The 22,793-nt window shown below is 36.1% G+C and overlaps 3 protein-coding genes across 7 annotated transcripts; 2 read left to right on the forward strand and 1 right to left on the reverse strand.

Moving 5' to 3' along the window:
* Nucleotides 1–4,806: 4,806 nt before the first annotated feature.
* LOC126696366 (uncharacterized) lies at nucleotides 4,807–5,151 on the reverse strand. The gene has a single exon (XM_050393121.1). The coding sequence runs from the start codon at nucleotides 5,149–5,151 to the stop codon at nucleotides 4,807–4,809; it is 345 nt and encodes a 114-aa protein (XP_050249078.1).
* A 4,267-nt stretch (nucleotides 5,152–9,418) lies between these two features.
* On the forward strand, nucleotides 9,419–15,198 carry LOC126696102 (uncharacterized). Of its 5 annotated transcripts, none has more exons than XR_007646075.1 (8): nucleotides 9,419–9,640; nucleotides 11,393–11,506; nucleotides 11,616–11,648; nucleotides 11,766–11,879; nucleotides 11,975–12,224; nucleotides 12,708–12,822; nucleotides 13,162–13,313; nucleotides 14,936–15,198. XR_007646075.1 is itself a non-coding variant. In XM_050392880.1 (8 exons), the coding sequence occupies exons 1-8, from the start codon at nucleotides 9,548–9,550 to the stop codon at nucleotides 14,970–14,972; spliced, it is 921 nt and encodes a 306-aa protein (XP_050248837.1). In that variant the 5' UTR covers nucleotides 9,422–9,547; the 3' UTR covers nucleotides 14,973–15,198. The 5 variants fall into 5 exon arrangements, 3 of the variants coding, with proteins under 3 accessions (XP_050248838.1, XP_050248837.1, XP_050248839.1); XM_050392880.1 differs by having other exon boundaries at nucleotides 9,422–9,640; nucleotides 13,149–13,313; XR_007646076.1 differs by having other exon boundaries at nucleotides 9,425–9,640; nucleotides 11,975–12,176.
* Nucleotides 15,199–18,634: 3,436 nt separating this feature from the next.
* On the forward strand, nucleotides 18,635–21,678 carry LOC126696104 (uncharacterized). Its single transcript, XM_050392883.1, has one exon. It carries the CDS (start codon nucleotides 18,878–18,880, stop codon nucleotides 21,455–21,457), a length of 2,580 nt encoding a protein of 859 aa, XP_050248840.1. The 5' UTR covers nucleotides 18,635–18,877; the 3' UTR covers nucleotides 21,458–21,678.
* Nucleotides 21,679–22,793: the final 1,115 nt, after the last annotated feature.

Consider the following 22,793-nt stretch of genomic DNA (forward strand, 5'->3'; position numbering starts at 1 on the left):
TAAATAAATATGTATATATATATATAACTAGATCTGAATAAATAAAAATAAAAATAAAAAGATCTGAATTAAAAAGATATTAATACATAAATTAAATGTCATTTCAAAAAATTAATAAATTAACAGCTGAACATTTCAACACCAAAAAAAAAAAAAAAAACCTAATGACTTGAATACATAAATATTTCAATAAAGAACAAAAAAATAGATAAGAATAAATCAAATAAAAAAATTATAAAAAGGGATTTTTAATTTCTTACAAAATAATTCAAAAAAGCTTTTAATTTTATAAAAATAAAAAGATAATAATTTGAAATTAAATATAAATCAACCATTTTATAGATCTATAAAACAACCATTAAATTTCAATCAACAATTATATAGATGTATAAAACAACCATTAGATTACAATCAACGATTATATAGATCTATAAAACAATAATTAAATTTCAATCAAACATTATATGAATAAACAATTATATACATCTGCTATTAAAAAAACAATTATATAGATCTATTTCTATCTTTTATCTCAAAAGAAAAACAAATATATAGATCTATAAAAAAAATAATTAGATTACAATCAACCAAATCTATAAAACAATAATTAGATCAACCCATATATAGATATGCAATAGACATGGATAGATCAAAGAAAAGAAAAAGAAAAAAAAAAGGCGAAATAGCTAATGATTTAGACCAGTTGTAATTAAAATAAATAAATAAATATATATATATATATATAATATTGCATACAAAAACAAACAATCTAGAATTAGATATCAATTTCAACAAAAGAAAAAAAGAAACAAAAATCCAAAAGAAGGCCCCTGTAGAACTAAAAGAGAAATAAGAAATAGATCTAAAAGAAGGAACTGCCGAGTTAAAGTACAGGCCCAGCCCATGGCATCATCGATAATATGATGTCAAATTGAGTAATGCGCCGACTACTAATCTCAATCTCAGCCATTCCCCTTCTCACATATGTAAAAGTACAACTAAACTCAAACAAACCCTAGAAACTGAAATTGCAATGGGTACGGCCCTCCATTATATGGAAAGGAAAAAATGTTCACACGTGTGAATGAGTCTCTAACGCGTCTTTTTTTTTTTTTTTTTCCTTTTCTTTTTTGTCTCTCGTGCATGTTAGGTGCCTGTTTCATTGTCTGAGTCTCTGATGCGTGACTTTTACAATTAATACGTGTTAGGTGCTTGTTTCACTGTCTGAGTCTTTGACGCGTGACTCTTACAATTAATAATTTAATACGTTCTAAATACAAAAATACTATGACCCTGCTCACAGTGTCACACCACCATGTTCTCTTCTTACTTTTTACTTGCCCTTAGGTTTTTACGGACTTTTATAAGCAATAATTTTATTCTTTTTTTTTATGGAAGAAAAAAAAAACAATTATATTATAGTAACTTAAAAAAAAAAAATCAAAGTCTTTGGATTCGATAATAATAATAATAATAATAATAATAATAATAATAATAATAATAATAATAATATTGTTGTTTCTCCCCCCCCCAAAAAAATTACTATTATTATTATTATATGCTATTGTAAATTTTGATGTTTTCAATTGAGATATTAATATTGCTTAAGAGAGTGTGTTGTGTGTAATATAATTTGTTCCACCCTCTCTTAAAAGTTACCATAGCTTTTGAGTGGAGTTATCGTATACTTTGGTATAGTTTGTTTCTAAATATATATATATATATATATATATATTTCCCTCTCCCTTATGAAAATTTGAAGAATTTTCATTAATTAGGCTACATTTAGTACTGGCACTACAATGCAAGGTGAGAAGGGTTTCATCAAATTCATCATGAAGATTAAATTTCTATAAACCATAAAAAAAAAATAAAAAAAAATAAAAAAAAATACTAAAACCAACAAAAAGGGTATTCTTAAACAAAGTAAAACTTTTATTCCCAAATTTTATGAAATATCCATCAAGATCAAGTTTAAGCAAAGAGACTAAATTTCTAGAAAGAGAAGGAACATAAAATATTTGAAACAAATCTATTTGTCTATTGGTATCTAGAAATAAATAATAAGTCCTAATTGTTTCAATTGGTGCTTTGACCCAATTTCTCATAAATACAAAATTCTCATTTGGATTTATGGTCTGGATTGAAAGAATCCATGCATCATATTTGAAATATGAGTTGTAGCCCCATAATCAAGCCACCAAGTATTAGAAGGAACTTCAGTTAGATTTGCCTATATTTTGGGCAATCTTTCTTAAAATTTCCTGATTTTTTTACAAAAGTGACATTTATAATCGCCATTTTCCTTCTTTTGAGGCTAACCGCACTTGCCTTGTGTAATCCATGCTTTAAGCCTTTTTTAGGCTTCCTCAATTTTCTTTTAGCTCCTTGATTTATGAGATAAATTGAATGTTGCTCAAGTTGCTTGAGTCTTGCCTCTTCTTGATTGAGCATAATGACCAATTGATTTACATTCCACTTATCTTTCATAGTGTTGTAATTAATTTGAAATGACCTATACTAAGGAGGCAAGAAATTCAATATAAACTGAACGAGAAAAAACTCATCCACATTTATCCCTAGAGTTTTTAATTGAGTAGCCAAATTTGTCATTTCAATGGCATTCTCTTGTATCCCATGCTTACCATCAAATTTCATGGTGGTAAGTTTTGCCATTAATGTCCCTACAAGGGACTTATTAGCTGTTTTGAAATGGTCTTCCACATTTGAAATAAATTCTTTTGCATTGTCAATTTTAGGAATTGTTGTCTTGATATTGTTTACAATGGTCATTTGCATAAACATAATACTCCTTTAACACGCTCCTTTAACAATGATTTTCTTTGCATGCTCAATAGCTTTCCAAATGGGTGAAGCTCGCTTGAGGGGCTCGGAGTGCAACCAGTCCTTGGAAAATTTGTAATTTGACCTTAGGATATTCATGCAAAGGTTGTCCCTTTTGGAGGCAATAATCCAAGCGAGCTTGGCAAGAAGTGCGTTATTAATATCCTTAGCTTTTTTGAATCCGAGGCCACCTTGACTCTTTGGATAGCAGATTTTATCCCACGATCTCCAAGCGAGAAAATTGCCCTTTGGCTTCTTAGGATTCCACCAGAATCTCCTGGAAAGGGAGTCAAGGTTTTCGCACACTTTTTTAGGGATGTTGAAAGTGGACATGTTGTAATTCAAGATGGATTGGGCAACAGAGCATTTGAGAGTTCTTCTTCCAGCCCATGAAAGGCACTTGGTCCTCCATCCCGTGAGCTTGGCTTCAAGCTTAGATTTGACTTAAGAGAAGTCCTTAGCAGGTGCTCTGGACAGGAGGAGAGGCGCACCTAAGTATGTTGTATCTTTTTTGAGGGACCTCATCTGAAGAATACTCTTCAAGGATCTACGTGTATTGCTTTGAGTGTGCTTAGAGAAAAGGATGCCCGACTTCTCCCTATTGACTTGTTGACCGAACCAAAGGCAGTACTTATTTAGGATGTCGTTAATTGTTGTTGCATCTTTTTTAGAGGATTTGGAAAACAAAATGATGTCATCCGCATACATCATATGTGTGATTATGGGTCCACTTCTGCTTGTTTTGATTCCACTGATGTTTCTTTGCCTTAGTTCCTTGTCCAACATCCTAGAAAGCATTTCTTGCCCCAAAATAAAAAGGTAACAGGAGAGAGGGTCCCCTTGCCTAAGCCCTTTGTTCAGTTTGAAGCTCTCAGATTTACCTCCATTTACAAGGATTTCAAAGGATACCAAAGATATGTAGCTAAGAATCCAATTTGAGAAAACTTCATGAAACCGAGGTGGAGAAGAATAGAGTGAATGAAATCCTAGCTGACCCTATTGTATGCCTTTTGGAGATCAAGTTTAATAGCCATCAGACCCGAATTGGTTTTTTGAGACTCGAAACTGTGAAGAATCTCTTGAACAATGACTTGATTCTCGGCAATCCATCTGTTGGAGATGAATGCAGACTGCACTGGAGATATAATTTTGTCAAGATGGGGTCTGAGCTTTGCCACCAAGAGCTTGGATATGATTTTGTAAACAACATTGTAGAGGCTTATGGGCCTAAAATGATTTACAATAGTGGGGTTAGAAATTTTGGGAATATGGACAATGAAAAAGCAATTTACCTCCCTAGGCATGGTCCCTCTGATGAAGAAGGATGTGATAGCATTGATGATGCTGTCGCTGATGGTTGGCCAGAATTGCTTATAGAATATGGCAGGGAAACCGTCTGGAAAAGAGTGGATCTGATCTCATCATGAGAGGGAATTCTACAAAGCTCAACATTTTCATCCTCTGTGATGCATGGTAGGACAAGTTGTTCAAAGTGAGGTGGAAAATCAGATTCACTCTGTTGAAATAGATTCTTAAAGTAATCAAGGAATGTATTTTTGATAGAGTTGCCCTCAGTAATCCATGAGCCATTTTCATCGCGTATAGCATCGATGCTGTTTCTTTTCCTTCTGATAATTGTGGAAAGATGGAAGAATTTGGAATTTTTGACCCATAATTTTAGCCAAAGCTCCCTTGATTTTTGGCGCCACAAGGCTTCGCTCCAAAGGAGCCATTATGATAGCTTGGCTTGAAGGGATGCTTCTAAGTTCTCAGATTAGTTTGAGGGGGACTGTCTCTAGATGTCTTTGATGCGTTGCATAAGGGAGTTGATCCTATCCTGGCACATTCTGAAAACTTCCTTATGGTGGTAGCCTGCTTTTTACACAACTTAATAAAGTCTAAGCCAATGGGTTCATCATTCCAAGCACTGTCAATGACTGAGACACAACGGTCGTCCTTTAGCTAGGCAACCTCAAATCTGAAAGGTTGGTGAGCAAAGCAGGATTGAGGGTTCATGTTGAGAACAATAGAAGTATGATCAGGACCTATGGCACCAAGATGAGTTATTGTTGCTCTCGGGTATGCTAGCCTCCTTGAAATGTTAGCAATTCCTCGATCCAGTCTTCTTTTAATTGCGGCATTCCCCCATTTACCTTTCACCCAAGTGTATTTGCCACCAGAGTATCCTAAATCAATAGCATGGACCTCGAACATCAAGTCCTTGAGATAGTTTGTTGAGGAGCTGCCATTTTTACCACTTAATGCTTCATCTTCGTTAAGCACAAAGTTGAAGTCCCCGAAGCACATCTAGGGTCCTAGATGAGATTCAAGTAAGGCCATGAGATTTTCCCATGCTCCCTTCTTTTTTGAGGAGTACAGTGGGCCATAGAAGCCAAACATGAGCCATTCACATGCAAGATCACTAATTTTAACAGTAATAAGATTTTTATTGTATTCCACCTCCTTAATAGACAGCCCAGCTTTCCACAAAATACAGAGTTTGCCTACTTTACCTTTTGCTTCAACAACTAGTAGGTGATCAAACTTAATGGAATTTCTAACAAACTCCATTCTACTAACGGTGGCTTTAGTTTCAGACAGAAAAATTAAATTGGGCCTAGCCCCTTTTATTTGAGCCATTAAGGTTCAAACTGTCGAGGCGTTATAGATGCCCCGACAGTTCCAACCGAGTAGCTTCATGGGGACGGTGGGGGCTTGATAAGGCCTGCCTCCTCGGTCGTATAGGTAGGTGAATTGGGCTTTGCAATGGAGTGTGAACAGATTTCAGATAAAGTGTGATAGAAATACTTACGATTGTGTGCTTCATCTTCTGTTTTCTGTCTTTCTTTGAGTATGAAGTACTCCAGGCTCAATTGCGAAATGAGAGCTACTGTCTTTGGGTCAAAGTAGACTGGCTCTGGTCCCCTTGCAACAATTCTGAGACGTTTGGCGAAGAAGTCAAGCTCTTTTTCCGTTACTTTCCTCTTCAAAGGATTTGATGGGGATGGTAATCTATTCGGTGTGGATAGGGGCGGTACTTGGAGCTCTTGGTTAGGTTTAATGGTGGTAGAACATGGAGATGTGAGGCGTGTGGAGGATTGGATAGTTAGGAATTTAGAGTAATCACTTAAGGTTTGTTGGCGGGTTGGGCTATGAGCATGGTCTGGGCTATTTGGATTATGGGCTGCTAAGTGGGATGCTTGCTCCTTTATGGGCCTTAGGCCCACTTGCACTGGAGTTAAATGGATCAAATTACGAAAGTCACAGGTTGATGCTTTAGTAGCAGGGCCCGCTTGGGACTTTGCCTTAGCGCATGAGACATGGTAGGGGACTGTTGTCTCCAGTGGTGATTCCAACTCAGCTTGGATAGACGTTATAAAGGTAGTACCAACCGTACCTGCTGATGTAGCGGAGGTGAGAATGTTATGGGGTGCCACATGTCATGTGTAGGTAGTGGGCTAGTACAGTGCTCCTAATGCATGTTGTCATCGTTGGCGGTGCCCTTTCAGGTGTACTATCTCACACGGAGCTACTGTCATTTTCCGGTGGCTGTCTCGTTAAAGCTACGGTCACATTGGAGGTGCCGGTTGGTTGCTCGAAAACCCTTGGTGGTAGGTTGTCGTAACCAGGTCGGAGCCATGGTCCGGTAGCTTTGAATCTGACACCATTGGGATTGCAGAGCTAGAATAGGGTACTCATACACAACCTTTCTTCGTGCCCTATAAATCCACACTTGTAACAAACGTCTATGAGCTTTTCATATTTTATCCCGATCCAAGAGTCAATATTGTTTGGGCGGGGAAGGAAGAGGCTTGGGATTAGTGGCTTTCTCATAGGGATGTCTACATGAATTTTGAGAAATTTTTTCCATGCACCGCCTGGTTAACCAACTAGATCCACTTTTGTAACTTCTTCCAGCCTCGACCCTATCTTTCTCAAGTTATCCTCTGCATTCCACGAGGCAGGGAGACCATGGACTTGGACCCAAAAAGTTGATGAGGAAAAGTCTACTTCTTGCCATGTGACTTCTGGGCTCCATTTTTTGAGGATAAGATGGCCTCCCTTGCAAAACCATGGTCGTTTGTGGTACGATTTATGAGCATCTACTTCATGGTGGAATGAGAACATAAAAATGTCCTTATCCATGCGTTTCACCTCCAGTGGATAGACTGGGTTCCAAGCTTTAAGGACCACGTCCCTAACATGGGCGAGGCCTATGTTTTTGTTGGTAATAAGTTTGGTGAAGAGGATGAGGTTTAGAGAGGTGGTGGGGCCTTGGTTTGGAGGGAGCTCTATTCTGGCTTCTTCGTAGGAGACTTTTTCTATGCGAGAAATAAGGTCCAGGACCTCCATGATGATATAGGGAAGGGAGGATGGTATTTGCGTAGTGAGGACGAGTGGGGAAGACGGTATTTTGGGGTGGAGGATGGGTGGAGGAGGATGGACAGATGATGGTGACTTGGGTTGCAAGGTTAGGGGAAAGGTGAGGGGGAGAGAGTACTAGTGGGAGTACGGAGAGAAATTTTTTTTGAAGTTATGTAGGCAATCTTAACAAACTACACTTTACTAAAGGCCTAGCAATATACTATATAAGAAATTCACCTTACAAAACAAGAGTATAAATGTCACTGAAATATGGATGGCACCCCTATATTATCACCAATCTATCAAGAAAATGGAAAGTTCCTTAATAAAAAAATTGTATTTCAAACCCCACATCTCCTCCCCCATTATCTACTCTCTTTTTTTTCTTTTCTTTTTCTTTTCTTTTTTTTTTTAAGTATAATTTTATTGATATGAGACAATGTACCTCATGCACATAGATACGAAATAGTATAAAAAATAACACTGTCTACCTCTCCTCCCCCATTATCTACATTTGTGTTTCTGTTTTAAATTATCAAATAGGTATTTTATTATGTTGCTGGTAGCGTAAACAGTAACACTTTGTTTGTTTGTTTGTGTTTTTTTTTTTTTTTTTTTTTTGAGGAAAAAGTAACACTCTGTTGAGTGTTGACTATTGCATACTATATAATAGGGTGGAAATGAATAAATATTACTTCTTAAAACTGGAAATATCTTTAGTGTTATAATGTAGGAATTTGTATAAGTATTGCAATTTACAGCCTTCAATCCAGTCAAGTAACAACAAGGTAGACTTGATACAGTGTTGTATAACCTAAAAAATTTCTCAAGAATATGTGCGGGATAAGATCCCTTCTATTGAATCCTCAAATTTTTATGGATAAAGTCATAAAACATGTGGTAATTAAAAATCCAATTAATACTAAAGATAATAAACTTAATCCAAGTCAAGCTCCAAGCCCAATTATACTTGGAACGCAAGTAAAATATTTTACTTGTATTACATATCTAGTAACCAACTAACCATAATTTAGTGAATGGTTAGTCTAGGAATAGTTTCCTATTAATACCCTAAATTGGATTCATTTAATAATTTATTATCATAAAAGTGTAGTCATCAAAGAATTTCCTTTATGGATTAAGTTGTTAAGACTTAAGAGCTCTCTATCTCTCTCTCTATCTCACACACTCATAGCTTTGACTATTAGGTTTTCATAAGAAACCCTGTCTTCCTAGGCATTCTTTTGGAAAAAATTGCCAAACAGACTATTCCTGGGAAAAAATTAGGCGTGTGGCACATGTTCAAAGTTATTCAGTAAGTTAGACTGTATTTGAAAGTCGAGTTTGACAAACTCGACTTTGGGCTAGAAAACAGACACTATAGTGGCGTTTTTTTAGTGGCTATAGCAGCGTTTATAGAAAACGCCACTAAAAAAACGCCACTATTGTGTCTGTATTCCAGCCCAAAGTCGAGTTTGCCAAACTCGACTTTCAAAAACAGTCTAACTAACTAAATAAGTTTGAACGCGTGCTGTCCGGCTAAAATTTTTCAGAATTTTCACTGTTTGGCAAATTTTGCCCATTCTTTTGGTTGCCTTTGTGTTCTCTAACCTACAATCGTTGCCACCATCAAAACTCTTTGGTGTCCTTGCCTCATGTTACATCCCTAGTTGTTACTCTTTAAAACATAGTTTGTCATATTATTTTTGACGCGAATTCATTCTTTTATTCCTAAGTCTTAATTCTTTTTTTAGTTCACGATTAAGCTAAATTATTATAAATTACATTTTCTAAATTAGATAGATTTTCAGTTTAGTCATTCATCAAAAAATATTGTATTAGTGAAAGAGGCATAAAAGAATCTATTTATTCAAAACGGAAACAAAATACTAAGAAAAAACTAATAAATATAATAATTTTTTTTTCTAAAGCAATTTTAGTAATGTTTGGATCACATCTCGCCCTATTCTCATTTCATTTCATCCAACACATACGCTAAGAGATATTTTTCTTTAATTTTCAATACTTTTCAAAAAGTCAAAAAAAAAAAAAAATTCAAGAAAAGTAAACCACCCATTATCCTCCCCCCACCCCCAAAAAAAAAAAAATCTTACTATAAACTGATTTTTTGTTCTCACTACACGTGGCGTCTTCCAAAACATATTTTTTCCCACACCCATTATTGGTTGATTCATAAAAAAACTAATAATAAATTTATTGATCTTCTTTCTCCTCCAAAAATATCACCCACAGTGTCAGTGACCCGTGACAAAGTTAAAAACTTGATCCACCTCTAACAAAACAAAACGTCCACTGGTTTAATTTTGTTTGCACCAAAATGGAGATCCAAGCGGCCAGACGAAGAATCAACTTGATTGCAGCTCACTTCTCACCTACTGATGATATCTCTGTCACCAATGTCCTCCCAATGGTATATTTCTTGTTATATTCTCGCTTTTTAGTGTTTTTGAGACTAAGTGAGACTGTGGTTAGTGAACACTGTAATTGTTGATATGAGATTATAATTTAGCCATAATCTTGCATTGGGTTCACTTTTTCTGTTTTTGGGTTTTGTTTTATTTTTAGAAGTACATTAAGCAAAAGAAATCAGTTTATGCAATGTTATCTACTAGATCTATTTATCTGCTTAGAATAACTAATATCTACTAGATCTATTTATCTGCTTAGAATAACTAATATCAGATTTGAGTTTAAGGTTTATTTTGTAGGCTTCATAAGTTCATCAGTAGTGCTAACCATAAGTACTATAAAGTGGTTTGGTTAATACTATGAACTCTACTCCTGTCTGCTCTAATCATAAAACATCTTACGAGTTTAAGTTTCCATTTATGGAAATTAAAAAAGAAAAGAAAAAGAGGACATCTGATATAAGAGTAAAAATCTTGCTTTCTTCCATTTTGTTCCATTATCTAACCCAAAAAAACTGCTTAATTCTTCTTTTTAAGAAGAATGGTTTTAATAAGGAACAACATATTGGGAGGTTGAACTTTTGCCCTGCAATGGAGGATTCATTATAAGAAAGATGGTTCCAAGCAGAATATTCAAGTTCTCACAGTATAAAAAGTTTATTAATAATTTTTTTTTTTAATGTTCTCATGACTTCATCCTGCTAGAGAATTCAAACCCGATGCCTAAGTTAAATAATCAATTTCAATTGTTGATGAAAGGTAACATTGTTGAAATTCTAAAAGTAACTAACATAAGAAATCAAAATTCATCTTATTTCTTTTTGCCCACACTTAGAATTGCGCTTGGTCCAGTAGAGTATGTATTATCCATATTGAGGATCAAGTGTGAAGAGTAATTGACTTCAGACAAAAGGGGGGTCTTAGTTGCTAACTTGATGTATTTTTTCAGCTTCCTTGTGTGCTATCAAACATGAGGTAGCTTTTCTGCAATAAATTACATTACTTATCAGGAAAAAAAAAAAAAAAAAAAGACGGAAGGACCAGGTCTAATGCACTAGAAAGGTACAAACTAATTACGATAGATAATGGAACAAAGTAATTTTCATGATGGTTTACCAAATTGAAAATTTTGCTCATGAAAGCTGATTCAATCGAGTGTAATTTAAACACCTGGAACAATGTCTGGTTTTGGCAAGAAGGTGATAATTTAAGTCTTCATACAATTCATTGTCAAGTTTTACACAAACGACCATGTTGCTTGTAATGTCTTTGCCCTTGAGATTCTTTAATTTTGTTATCTGAATTCACTGTAAAAGTATTTTTTGAGACTCATGTTACCTTGGAGAAACAACTGGTTATGTTAAAATCCATGATGTTTGTGGATCTTGAGGACCACTGTTGAGTGCTTTTTTTCCAGCTAGTGTCAATCATCAATGTACCCATAAAAAGTGATTTTTAAACAACTCTGAGGAAGGTGTAATGTAATAAATGTAGTGGTGTCATTGAGCTTTTCGGTCATTTGGAGCCCCAAGCATCAGGTAGTCTTAATCCTTCAGATATTCATAGGTTAGGCATGAGTATCTCTTGAGCCTTGTTGTAAACATGAATCAATTCTTTGCTTACAAACATCAATTATATTTACTCTTTTTTGCTAAAATACATCAATTAGATTTACAATATAACATAAGTGAGTAACACTTTCTAGTTATTTCCTTACACTCGATTAACTTATCTACTCTTTTTTCCTGTCTCAGAACTGCAGTAGCAGTTTAAACTCTGTGCTCCGGAGGTGTGATAACAGGATGTTTTTTGCAAGGCAAGGATCTGTTTCTCAAGCTAATTTCATGAGGCAGGCTACCATTGAAGAGGTGTTTGTAGTTTTCTTAAATTCCATTTTGTGTAGGAAGAGCAGTTTCTTTGTTTTCCCAATCTTTGGTTACACTCGCTTTACTTATACACTCTGCTTTCTTGTCTCAGAACTGCAGTAGTGAGCAGGCTACCATTGAAGAGGTGTTTACAATTTTCTTAAATTCCATTAAGTGTATTAACTATTAAGAACAGTTTCTTTGATTTTCCCAATTTTTGGTTACACTCGCTTAATTTATCCACTCTTCTTTCTTGGTTCAGAACTGCAATAGCAGTTTAAACTCTGTGATCCAAAGGTGTGATAATAGGATGTTTTTTGCAAGGCAAGGATCTGTTTCTCAAGCTAATTTTATGAGGCAGGCTACTACTAAAGAGGTGGTTAGAATTTTCTTAGACTCCATTCTGTTCTCTTATGAATCTTCAAGTACCTGATCCTGTTATTATTCTGTGTTTTAAAAATATTTTGCCAGATCAATCCAGCTGAGTCTGGTTTGCCTCTCAAACCCTCTGGTTATAAGGGATCTTATAATGATTCTGAGGCACCATTATTCTCTAGACCTGTGAAGAAAGAACCAGACTTTGCAAATGTTGCCCAACCTGTGGTGCAAGGTTGCATGTTAACCGTGCCTGAGCCTCCTAAGTTTGCTGGACCAGGCAAAAGAACCAGTGGAGGTAAGAAATTGCATTCCAAGAAGAAAATACACACCTCTGAATCTAATGGTTAATAGCTTTTAATCACTGAATGAACAAGCATCTACTCATTTGATTTTTAAAATTTACTCTATCTTTTCTTGTTTCTATTAAAATAAGCATGTGGCATTGGCTTGTAAAATATGTGGTAGAGACATGGCTGTTTGCTGCTTGTTTATTTTGAAGGTAAGCAGGTTGGCAATACTTACCAACTAAACTGCTAGCTCGACTATGACCTATGAAAAGAGTGCCTAGCAGTACTTAATGTTTTAACAAGCATCTCTTTCAAATTATTTATATATATATTTTAAAATTTTAAATTTTAAAATTCATAGATTGGTATTCAGTAAAGTTGTCTACTTTGTACGAATCCTTAAACACCTCCTCTAATATCAAAACAGGGCAAGTAGAATTTCAATGATGAAAGGGTATGTGGTTTCTTTATTGTGGATTGGAGTTGGAGATATTTAATAGATCATTCATACTACAGAGGACTTGTTCTTTTTCATGCAGGAATTGAGTGGTCTCCCAGGATGGATGTTGCAGAATCAGGATGCAATTATGTTGTGACAGTGGAAATTCCAGGCGTCAATCGCCATGACATTAGAGTGGAGATTGATGACCAGAAGTAAGATTTATTCTGATGATTTACATTTATCTATTCACAAATATTTATTCTTAATTTTTATACAAAACTTTGGATTGGTCAAGGACAAGAAAATAAGAATATTGATTGAATTAAATTATGAAATCTCAATTTCAAAACTTGTGCTGTTGGAGTCATTTCTCTCTACTCCTCCTTTGCAAATGATCAAATTAGCATGTGTTATATACTTGTCATGTGCCTTAATTTTTTAATACATCTATGAATTGGTTGGCCTGATCAATCTCTATGATCAATATCTAAACTTCTGAATTTAAACGTGTGATGATATGAATGCAATTTTGTGACAGATTAACTGTACAGGGTAGACGCTCAACCCAGTACTGGAAAGTGTCAGGTTTTTCAAATGATTCAATCTCTGCATATCACAAACAAGAGATTTTACAAGGACCATACCAGGTAGTATGGCCACTTCCTGCAAATGTCAACAAGGACAGTGTCTCAGCTGAATTTTTGTAAGTCACAGCTTTATAGCCATGCATTCCTTCTAATTTTATGTTTCTACTTTAGTATGGACACCAAAGTAAGCTTCAGTCACAAATTTTGATTTCTATTATATGCCTTAGTTAGCATATTGTGGAATTATTACCGGTAGTGGTGAAATGAGGAGTAGGTGTGGTGATGTGTAAATGCAGTTGTGATGGGATAAGGAACTGAAGCCTGCTTCTTTATTAGATATGAATAAAATATAGAATAATTTTCTTTAAAATTTTGAAATATTTTACCTTTTCCTATATATGAAATTTGAGAAGTTAGTACCTAGCGCCATAGAATTAATGTGTAGATTTCTAAAAATCTTTAAAATAAATGGAATTACATTTTAACTATCAGAAAACATTATAATATTTAAATTTATAAATCAGTTATGATAGGATTAAATTTAAAGGTTGTCTTATGTACCAAACAAAAATGCTAAAGACTGGTGCTACTTTTTCTTGTCAAAAGCATAAATTAAACTGCATTTATGAAAAGGCTAGCTATAAGCCTATAACACTGATCAAGTGATTTTGGGTGAAAAGATATCAACAAATAAAGGGGGCAAGCCTTTTGGGGCAGATATTTAATTTTTAAAGTGGTAGATGGTGAAGAGAGTATCAGTTATTTTTGATAACAGGTCATGATGGTCATTATGAAGCAAGCGTTTATATAGTCCATCTGAAGCCATTCATCAAATTTACTGTACACAAAAGAAACATTAAAAAAAAAAAAAAAAAAAAACAAATAAACAGAAAGTTGGAAAAAATTGGATTAGAGAAGTAAAGGAGCTGGCATGATGTGCAAATGGGGATTTTTTTTGGTTTGTCCAATATGATGTGATTTTTCTCATGAAACTCCTTAAAAATTCAGTGGTCAATCTGGTGATCAGCATGCAAGGATTTCCTGATTTTCTTAGTCCATGGTTAAGTGCAAGGGCTCCCAGTTGCTCAAGTGGTATCTTTGAATGTATCAGGTTTTTCTGCAGATGAATGATGATTCCTTAAATATTGATGCATAAACAGTCTCATCTCTCAATTTACCACTTGGAAACTCAAGCTGGAAACTTCTAATTGCCTTCATTCCTATAAGCCAAATTTCATCACATATATACTTGACGCCAGTTTATATTGTTCCTCAATATAGCTTAAAATGTTTGTAGAATTTTAATATTTGGGAAAAGTCATTTATATTAGTTCTTTACGTGACAACTCCATCAATTTGATGGGCTAGGCTGTGGGGGAAGTGCTACACAAATATAAATAAAAACATGTTGTATACGTACTTTCTGACTTCAGTAAGCACTTCTTGTTCTTTTATGTTAGGGTAATTATTGTTATACACACACTTTTTCACAAAATCGTACAAACACACGAAAATTGCATTGAAATTGTGAAGTCACGAAAAATAAAGAGTATTTCTTATGTTTATGTAGTGCAAATTTCATCACAATGTTATGCAAACCATGATATTTTCAAACTTTAGATTTTTCAGTGTTATAATGGGGACTGTCACTGTTGTAAATTCAGATTGAGTATTATATAATGTCATGTAATCATTATATCATACACAGTGCTAATCTTCATAATTTTTGTTGATGCAGGGATGGATTTCTACAAATTATTATTCCTAAAATATAAGATCATTGTTGAGCTGAGCTGCAGTGGCATGAATATGTTTGTTTGAATGTATGTGTGGCACTTGAAAAAACAAATCTTCACTGTTGTAAGCAGTGTTCATCATCTTGAACATGCGTTGTATGTGTGTACCACTTCAACTCTTTGCATAGTATATTTTATAAACAGGAGGACGAAAATGAAGCTCTGAATAAAGATTTTAATATAGATTATGTTTAAGTTCAGCAAATTACTCTTACAGTCAGAAATTTTAATCTCCTTTATATATCCTGACGGTGGTTTTTCTTTCTTGCTTGTGCTTGATGGTTAACTTCGCACTATTATGCATTAACCCTGTGTCCATTTGTTGTAACAAGAGTAAAATTAAAAATTTAAACAATAAATCTAATGGCACAATAAATATACAATATATTTTATGTGTTGACAGGTTGTAATTGGTGTACAATAAAAATGATATTAGTGGTTATCTCATATGAAACTGAAAGCAATGCTAATAGCAGTAGCATTGTTGAAGTGTAAAATTCGCACTATTAGCTAAAATAATTTTATGTTGTTTGCATTGGGCGGCAAGCTGGGGCAATTTTGAAAATCATCTATAGATCATGGTTCATGTACTAGAGCACTGCAACCAGCAGCACAATCATTTGAAAAATCTGATGACTATAAGGTTGAGTTTGGATTGCACTGAAATTATTTCTCTCTCTGCGTTTGACGTTTTTCTATGGGTCTTGTGTATTGTTTACGTGACTCGCAAGTACGGATTTCAATAAATTTAACTTTAAAACTAAGTCTCATGTACTATTCACACATTTAAAAATTATTTTGCTATAGTATTTTTAGCTTTCAGCTTTCAGCAATAAGTGGTATTTAAATAGACCTCAAATGAAACAAAGCAATTTTTTTTTTTTTTTTGAGATAATTACATTATGCTGTTAACTTTGTGTTGAGATCCAAAAAATCACAGTACCGAGGTCCAAAGAAATAAACACAAGGGGCCATAGAAAAATGAAAAGAGGTGGTAAGCCCAAAAGGCTTGAAGCCCAAAAACCATAAAGAAAAAAAGACAAGCCTGGAAGCCTATGAGAAAAGAAGAAAAAGTGAAAAGAAGCTCAGACCAGAAGATTGGAAAATTACCAGTGTAAAAGGAAAGCTGAGTCAGGATCCCTGGAGGCTGCTAAAGGCTCGGGATCCCCGAGGCGTGTAGCACAGCCAAGAGAGGATTAAGACAGCTCAAAGGAAAAGCCAAAAGAACACAAGAAACAGAGGATGGATACATCCTTCTCAGGTACCAGAGATCCAGCAAGAAAAGAAGAAAACCTGGAGTGACCTTTCACAGCGCAAGTGGACGGTACCTCGGGGAACCATAATGAAGGGCTATAAAAAGGGGAGTAGCAACAAAGGACTTTCGAACCGGCAAAGTGGGATTCCACCCATTTGAGAAAAAAAAATAAAGAAAAAGGACGGTCAAAAGCTGAACCATGAGGAACGTGACATCAGTGCACTCCGAAATAGATAGTAAGCCATGGACTTTCGAGGAAACAACACTAAAAGGAAGAAAATAATGAGGAACAGGGAAAACTGAACCTCCTGGACGATGGGCACAAAACAGGCTCTGGTACCTAGGGGGCAAAACAGGGAAATCAATAGTTCTCCGGGACTCCAGAATAACACTATAAAAGGGGAGAAGGATTGCGAAGAAGGGATAGAGAGAAAAATTACAATAGAATCATTGAGAAAGTTCTATTGAGAAGAAAACTCAGAGAAATTAGTAAATTATCTCCCAGTATCCCAGAAACAGCCACTATAGCACATACTCGATTAAAAAAGAATCAAACTTTGCAAGTCTTAAAGGCTTGAATAGCCATCTATGACTGTAATTTTTGAACTTATTTGAACCTTGTATCACTTCTTAGTGAGTACACTGTAATCATAATAAAGAAAATTCAATGAAGTATTTCCTATTGATTTGAGGATCCCTAACCATTACTTTGTACATTTACTGTTTGCTTTGCATTACTTTTGTTGTTTTGATTGTTGTTCAATACAAATATCCTCGTTTGCTAGTTTATGTATATTGTAGGAAGTATGCCCTGTGCACCACTTGATTCTTAAACAGCCCTTTAGTTGCGGTGAATCAAAGTCCAGTCCACCAAGTTACAATCATTTGGCTTAGGATCCTTGGGCCTGTATGCTAAAGAAAAAAAACACTCTCACACTTTGCAGGTCGAACCCTTTCTCTCTAAACTTTTAAACACTTTTGTGTATGGAAAAGTGTCAATTAAGTTATAAAGTTCTTGGCAAATTGCTAAAAATTGATTAAAAATTGATGCATTGTTTTCAAATTTTATTTAGAAAAAGGAAATTAGAGAAATTAGGACCCATGTAATAAAGGAGACAAAAGTGTGGCTACAAACTTATTTGTAGTTAATAGCTATAACTCCACTCAACATCTTTTTATTGTATGAGAATTTGAATTATATTTTCTTTTAGACAAAATTTAGCTACAAAATTTGTTGTAGTTTTAAACTACAACCTTACTTAATAAAATAAATAGTACTACGTATTTTGAAAATTTAACTATTGAATTACATGTTTTTTACTCTCTTAATACATGATAGGAATAAATCCCAAAGTAGATGGATCCAATTAACGGAGGCAATCATAAGTGACAAAGTCACCAAAAGAGATGGCCTAGTCATTCTACCAACCAAAGAACTAGTAGACGGGTTCATAACTTGGACGGAGAGACAGGGCGACGGGTGGACTCCTTAAAGTAGACAGATCCAAGGGAGACGGTTTGTTGAAGCCACGTGGCACCTATGTGATATGAGTGGTCTCCAAGAATCCTAATATGGAAATATCTTGCATTCTCCACCCAACCATAATTAGAGGAATCCCTACAAGGAAGGGATCCCATAAAATACAAATATCAATGAGAATCTTCTCTACAAGGAAATACATTCTCCGCCAAGAAACGGAGGTCAGCTCTACACTACTATAAAAACCCCAAAACTCTCATAAATCAAGGTATGCATAATTCCCCAGCTCCGACACACTAAAGTGGTAGAAATTCTATTTCTAACTTAACATTCAGAGGGTATTTGATCAGTACCACACCGGTACTCTCTATAGGATACTCTTTGTAAGGTCTTCTTAGGTTATGTTAAGAGCACGTAAGGACCATGCAGCTCACTAATGATTTTTTGCATCATCTATACACATGTCAAATTTGTGTTCTTTATGCTTTCTTAATACACATGTATCAATCATATATTATTTATTACTATATGATTTATAAGTTTATATTTTATGCATAATTTTAAATTACAACAATTTGAAATTTAAATAATTTATTGATGATATAGCTAATGATATTTAATTTTCTAAAAATTTTGTAAGTATGAAGGATATAAGAAGTAGATGTAATTTAATTGTGGATTTGTCAAAATTTACCTCTAATAAAAATATATTAAATAAGATTATTGTAATTCATCTAATTTTATAACTAAATTTTATCATTTTCTTTTTATGTCCTTCACATTTAAATTTTGTTCACAACATCAAAATTTATATATAGCTAATTAATTTTTTTTAAGCTAGATTTTGTGCTAATTATAATGGAAATAGATAAAAGGAGGGACAGTGCGAGTTCAAAGTTAGGGTGAGTTGGCAAATTAGTACGAGGAAATTCCCAATCAAATCCCATCTCACCACGAAAACGAGGGGATTCAAAAGGTCACTCAGGACTCAGGTCCACTCCATACGCATCTGCTTCTCTCTGTGTGGAACTGTGAGTGAGGGAGAGTAAGTAAAAACTCTTCGTATTACTAACACACAAACTAAAGAAAAAGAAACCCAATTCCCATCTCTCAAACACTAAAAAGAAGTCTTTCACTGTTGAACCCACCATGAGCTCTCCCACCAATTCCCAACAAGAACACCACTCTCAAGACCCAAACAACATGACCACTCAAAATCAAGATCAAGATCAAGATCAAGATCAACAAAACCCACAATCTCAAGATCCCCAATCCCCACTAACCCTAACCCTTCAAATTGAAGACCCACAAAACCCATCTCACGATCAAACCCCAGCAATCCAAGACGAACCAACCCCACTCTTCTCTCCCAAAACCACCACCGCCGACTCCCACTACCACGTCTTCTCTCGCCGAGCCCCAAAGCGAAACAAGAAGAACGCCCACAAGCGCCGAATCTCTCTCGAAAAGTCCCAGAAGAAATTCAAAGCCCTAATCGAAATCCTCAACCCAATTCCCTTTTTGCCCTCTAAAACCCTAGACTTTCTGAGCCACGAGAAGCTTCTAAGGCGCCTCGGTTTGTGGGATTTCGTTCATATTGAGTTCGATAGGTCTCTCCGCACCGACCTTCTCGCTCAGCTCATTGCTAATTACAGTTCCCAGGGTCGTTGTAGTTATGTTGAGTCGGTTCGTGTTAATCTCAACCGTGCCGATCTGGCTCGGGCGTTGAGGTTGCCGTTGCCGGTGAAGAAGGGCGCCGCCACGTCGGTGGTGGAGGTGGACTCGCTGGGGTCGGCGGAGGAGATTGGGTTTTTGGAGGATTTGGTGTCGAATTGGATTCTTTTGCACGAGGATACGTGGATGATGCCAAATGAGGTGTTGAATTGGACCAAGGTGATTAAGGAAGGGAATTTTGAGAAGATGGATTGGGCTAGTTTGATTTGGTTTATGGTCGAGAAGGAGCTTGTGCAATCGCCAAATCTGGTTAATTGTTATTACGCCTCGCATTTGCAGCATCTCATAAGGTCGCAGCGCGAGGAGTTGCTGATGGAGGCACCTAAGGCGGAGGTGGATGTGGAGGATGTGAAGGATGATGACGATGAAGATGAATTATCTATGCTGAAGGAGCCACCTAAGGTGGTGCTGGAGGCAGTGGAGGAGGTGAAGGACGATGACAATGAGTCCACGCCGCCGAAGGAGGCACCTAAGGTGGTGGTGGAGGAAGTGGAGGAGGTGAAGGGCAATGACAATGTGGAGGAAGATTTGTTGGGTAGTGCTGGAGATGTTAAGATGGCCGAGGCTGAAGATTTTCAGGTGCAGGGATCAGAGGAAGAATCTCGGGTTTGTGAATTGGAGGAGCATAAAATTGAATTGAGTCTTGGGCATGATAATGCAGAGAGAGTTGAAGAGAAGGTGGAGGGAGTTGAAGAAAAGGCGGAGAAGGTTGAAGAGAAGATGGAGGTTGAGGTTGAGAATGTTAAGGAGCGTGTTGGGGATGAAGATGTTATGGATTATGAGCAATGTAGGGAGGAAAGTAAGGAGCAGGATGAGGATGTTGTGGATTTTGAGCAATGTAGGGAGGAAAGTAAGGAGCAGGACGAGGGTGCGCAGTGGCTTTTGGATGGGAAGAGCAGTTTGGGTGATTTGGGGGAACCATTTTTGAGGCCATGCAATGTGGGCGAAGTTAGGGGCTTGGTTAGTGAGGAGGAGGAGAAGAAGAGAGAAGAAGAGGAAGAAGTAGAGGAAGAAGGACAAGACGAAGAAGAGGAAGAGGAAGAAGAAGAAGAAGAAGAAGAAGAAGAAGGTGAACGGGAGGTTGGTGGGTTCAATCTTTCGCCCAAGTGCAATCCGCTAGACAGTTTGGCTCCGGGGGGGAGTCTAATTCCGGATATGCACATGCCTTTTAGCTCGGGGTTGGAAATCCGTGATCATTTGGCAGTTGACTTTTTGTCGTCTAGGGATGATAGTAGGTTACTGTCTGCTGGTACGTCACTTTTTGGTAATGCTAACAAGAGGGGGATTGATCATGAGAATGATAACATTCATAACTCTTTTAATGGTGGTAATAAGAGGTTGAGGAGTGACGGGTCATGGGATGGTAAAGCAACTGACTTTGATATGTGTATGGAGCAAATACAACATTGGATGGGGAAAACTAGGACAGTGTATGCAGCAAAAGAACAGGCTTGTGCGGAAGCTACTGTGAATCAACAGTTCCTACTGAATGAGTTGCAGCAGCGAGAAACCATGATTGATCACTTGCGCACTGTTAAGTTTGAAGAGCAACAGAAGAGACAAGTGGAGGTGTACCGGCTCGAGCGTGAGCTTTTTTTGATGGGAAATCTATTAGAGGGTTATAGGAAGGCCTTGAAAGAAACGAATAGGGCATTTTCTGAATACAGGGCACGCTGCCCGCAGCCTGAAGAGCCACTTTACAAGGATGTTCCTGGATCTGGAGGGCTTGTTTTGAGCACCATGGAACTGGAAAAGCGACGCCTGAAGCAAGAAGAAGAAGACAGGATGAACCGTTTGCTGATCGAGAGGAAAGTTAAAGACTTTGAAGGAGGATGGGTTCATAAATTTGAATCACATTCTGAGGCGGTTAATTTGCTTGGTAATAGGTTGCTGGATGTTGAGAATCGAGTGAAAGTAGTTAAGGAGTCTTTTGCGAAAAGTAGGGTTTCAGAAACGTCAGAAGGGGCTCCCAATGAACCATGCACTTCTCAGTAAGTCCTCACTTTGTGCTGTCTAAATGTAAGAATGTGGAGCAGCTCTTTTGTGTAATATAGAAGCTTCAGCTTTTTCTTCATATTTCGATGGAGATTATATTTATCCAAATCTAGTATATCTGTTGGCCTCTTGAAGTAGTGATAGGGACCTGTTATGTTTAGTAGACTACTAGTATTACGAGTACTGCTTTTATTAAGTATAGAACACATGATTCATGTTCATTACTGACATTTTCTTCCCAAATTGCATCCATGTATGAGCCTTATCTGCTTATCCCATGAAAATGTATGCTTGTTTGCTCTTTGCGGATAGTATCTAGATTCTGTGTATAGTCATTACTGGTTTTTTTTGGAATTGATGATAAAAACAAAATGGAATAGAGACAAGAGCGCCCAACCCAAGCTCAAGTTGTTTGCAGAAAAGATTAGGTGAATGGAGTTCAACATGGAAATACTAGAAAACTAGAGAGAGATAGTAATTTGTCCTTAATAAATTATATCTTTCTGTTGCTTTTTCTTTCTCCTTTGGAAACACTTGGGAGGAGCCAACCAGTTGCAGTACAAGCCGCCTGTGGGGGTACTTTAACACTTTCAGCTATTTTCAATGCTTTTAGCTTTATACCTATGTAAACCATAGTTCTTGTTATTATCTTGAGTCTTCGACTTGGTCTTTTATTGTCAATGCTTTTAGCTTTTATCTATTTTCAATGGTTTTAGTTTTATACCTATGTAAACCATAGTTCTTGTTATTATCTTGAGTCTTCATATGCGTTGACTTGGTCTTTACTGTCCAAAGAGCTAATACCTTTAGATGATGTATTGTATCAATACAAGTGCATTTCCTGTGTACATAGATTGTGTTGTTTCTCTTTTTAATAAAGCTATTTTGTTATATTTATATATTATATGTATAATGTATCTATGTATAATTTTTAATTTTTTCCTTTTTTTTTTTTTTTGGATTAAATTATAGGGCACTGTCTTGTAGTAAGTCTTGTTGGCTTAATGAATTTAGATTGAAAGGTTATGAACTCTTTAGTTGCCTACCAAGATATTATTGTAGTTCTTGTCCGTCAATTATATATTTTTTTGTTTAAATGTAGCTTATAACTTTCCAATAGAGTGTCTAAATTAGTTTATCCTTTCTGGACCATGATCATTGTGCTGCATGTCTCTCCTTTCCCCAACCCCCCTTTCCTCTGGTCTTTGTAGCATTTAACTAGGAAATCACACCTTGGTAGCCCAATGCTTTTACATTAGTGAATAGTGAACGTCGTTGCCTGACATAATCAGTTCTAGGGTGTTTCTGGCTTCAAAATCTTATTTATGAATTTTTA

The sequence above is a fragment of the Quercus robur genome, chromosome 8, assembly GCF_932294415.1.
Source record: "Quercus robur chromosome 8, dhQueRobu3.1, whole genome shotgun sequence".
Classification (NCBI taxonomy): Eukaryota; Viridiplantae; Streptophyta; class Magnoliopsida; order Fagales; family Fagaceae; genus Quercus; species Quercus robur.

Coding starts and splice junctions, on each gene's coding strand:
- LOC126696366 (XM_050393121.1), bottom strand. CDS start 5,151: ATGTGCTTCGGGGACTTCAACTTTGTGCTTAACGAAGATGAAGCATTA.
- LOC126696102 (XM_050392880.1), top strand. CDS start 9,548: ATGGAGATCCAAGCGGCCAGACGAAGAATCAACTTGATTGCAGCTCAC. Junction 11,507..11,615: donor GGCAGGCTACCATTGAAGAG/GTGTTTGTAGTT, acceptor TTCTTGTCTCAG/AACTGCAGTAGTGAGCAGGC. Junction 11,649..11,765: donor AGCAGGCTACCATTGAAGAG/GTGTTTACAATT, acceptor TTCTTGGTTCAG/AACTGCAATAGCAGTTTAAA.
- LOC126696104 (XM_050392883.1), top strand. CDS start 18,878: ATGAGCTCTCCCACCAATTCCCAACAAGAACACCACTCTCAAGACCCA.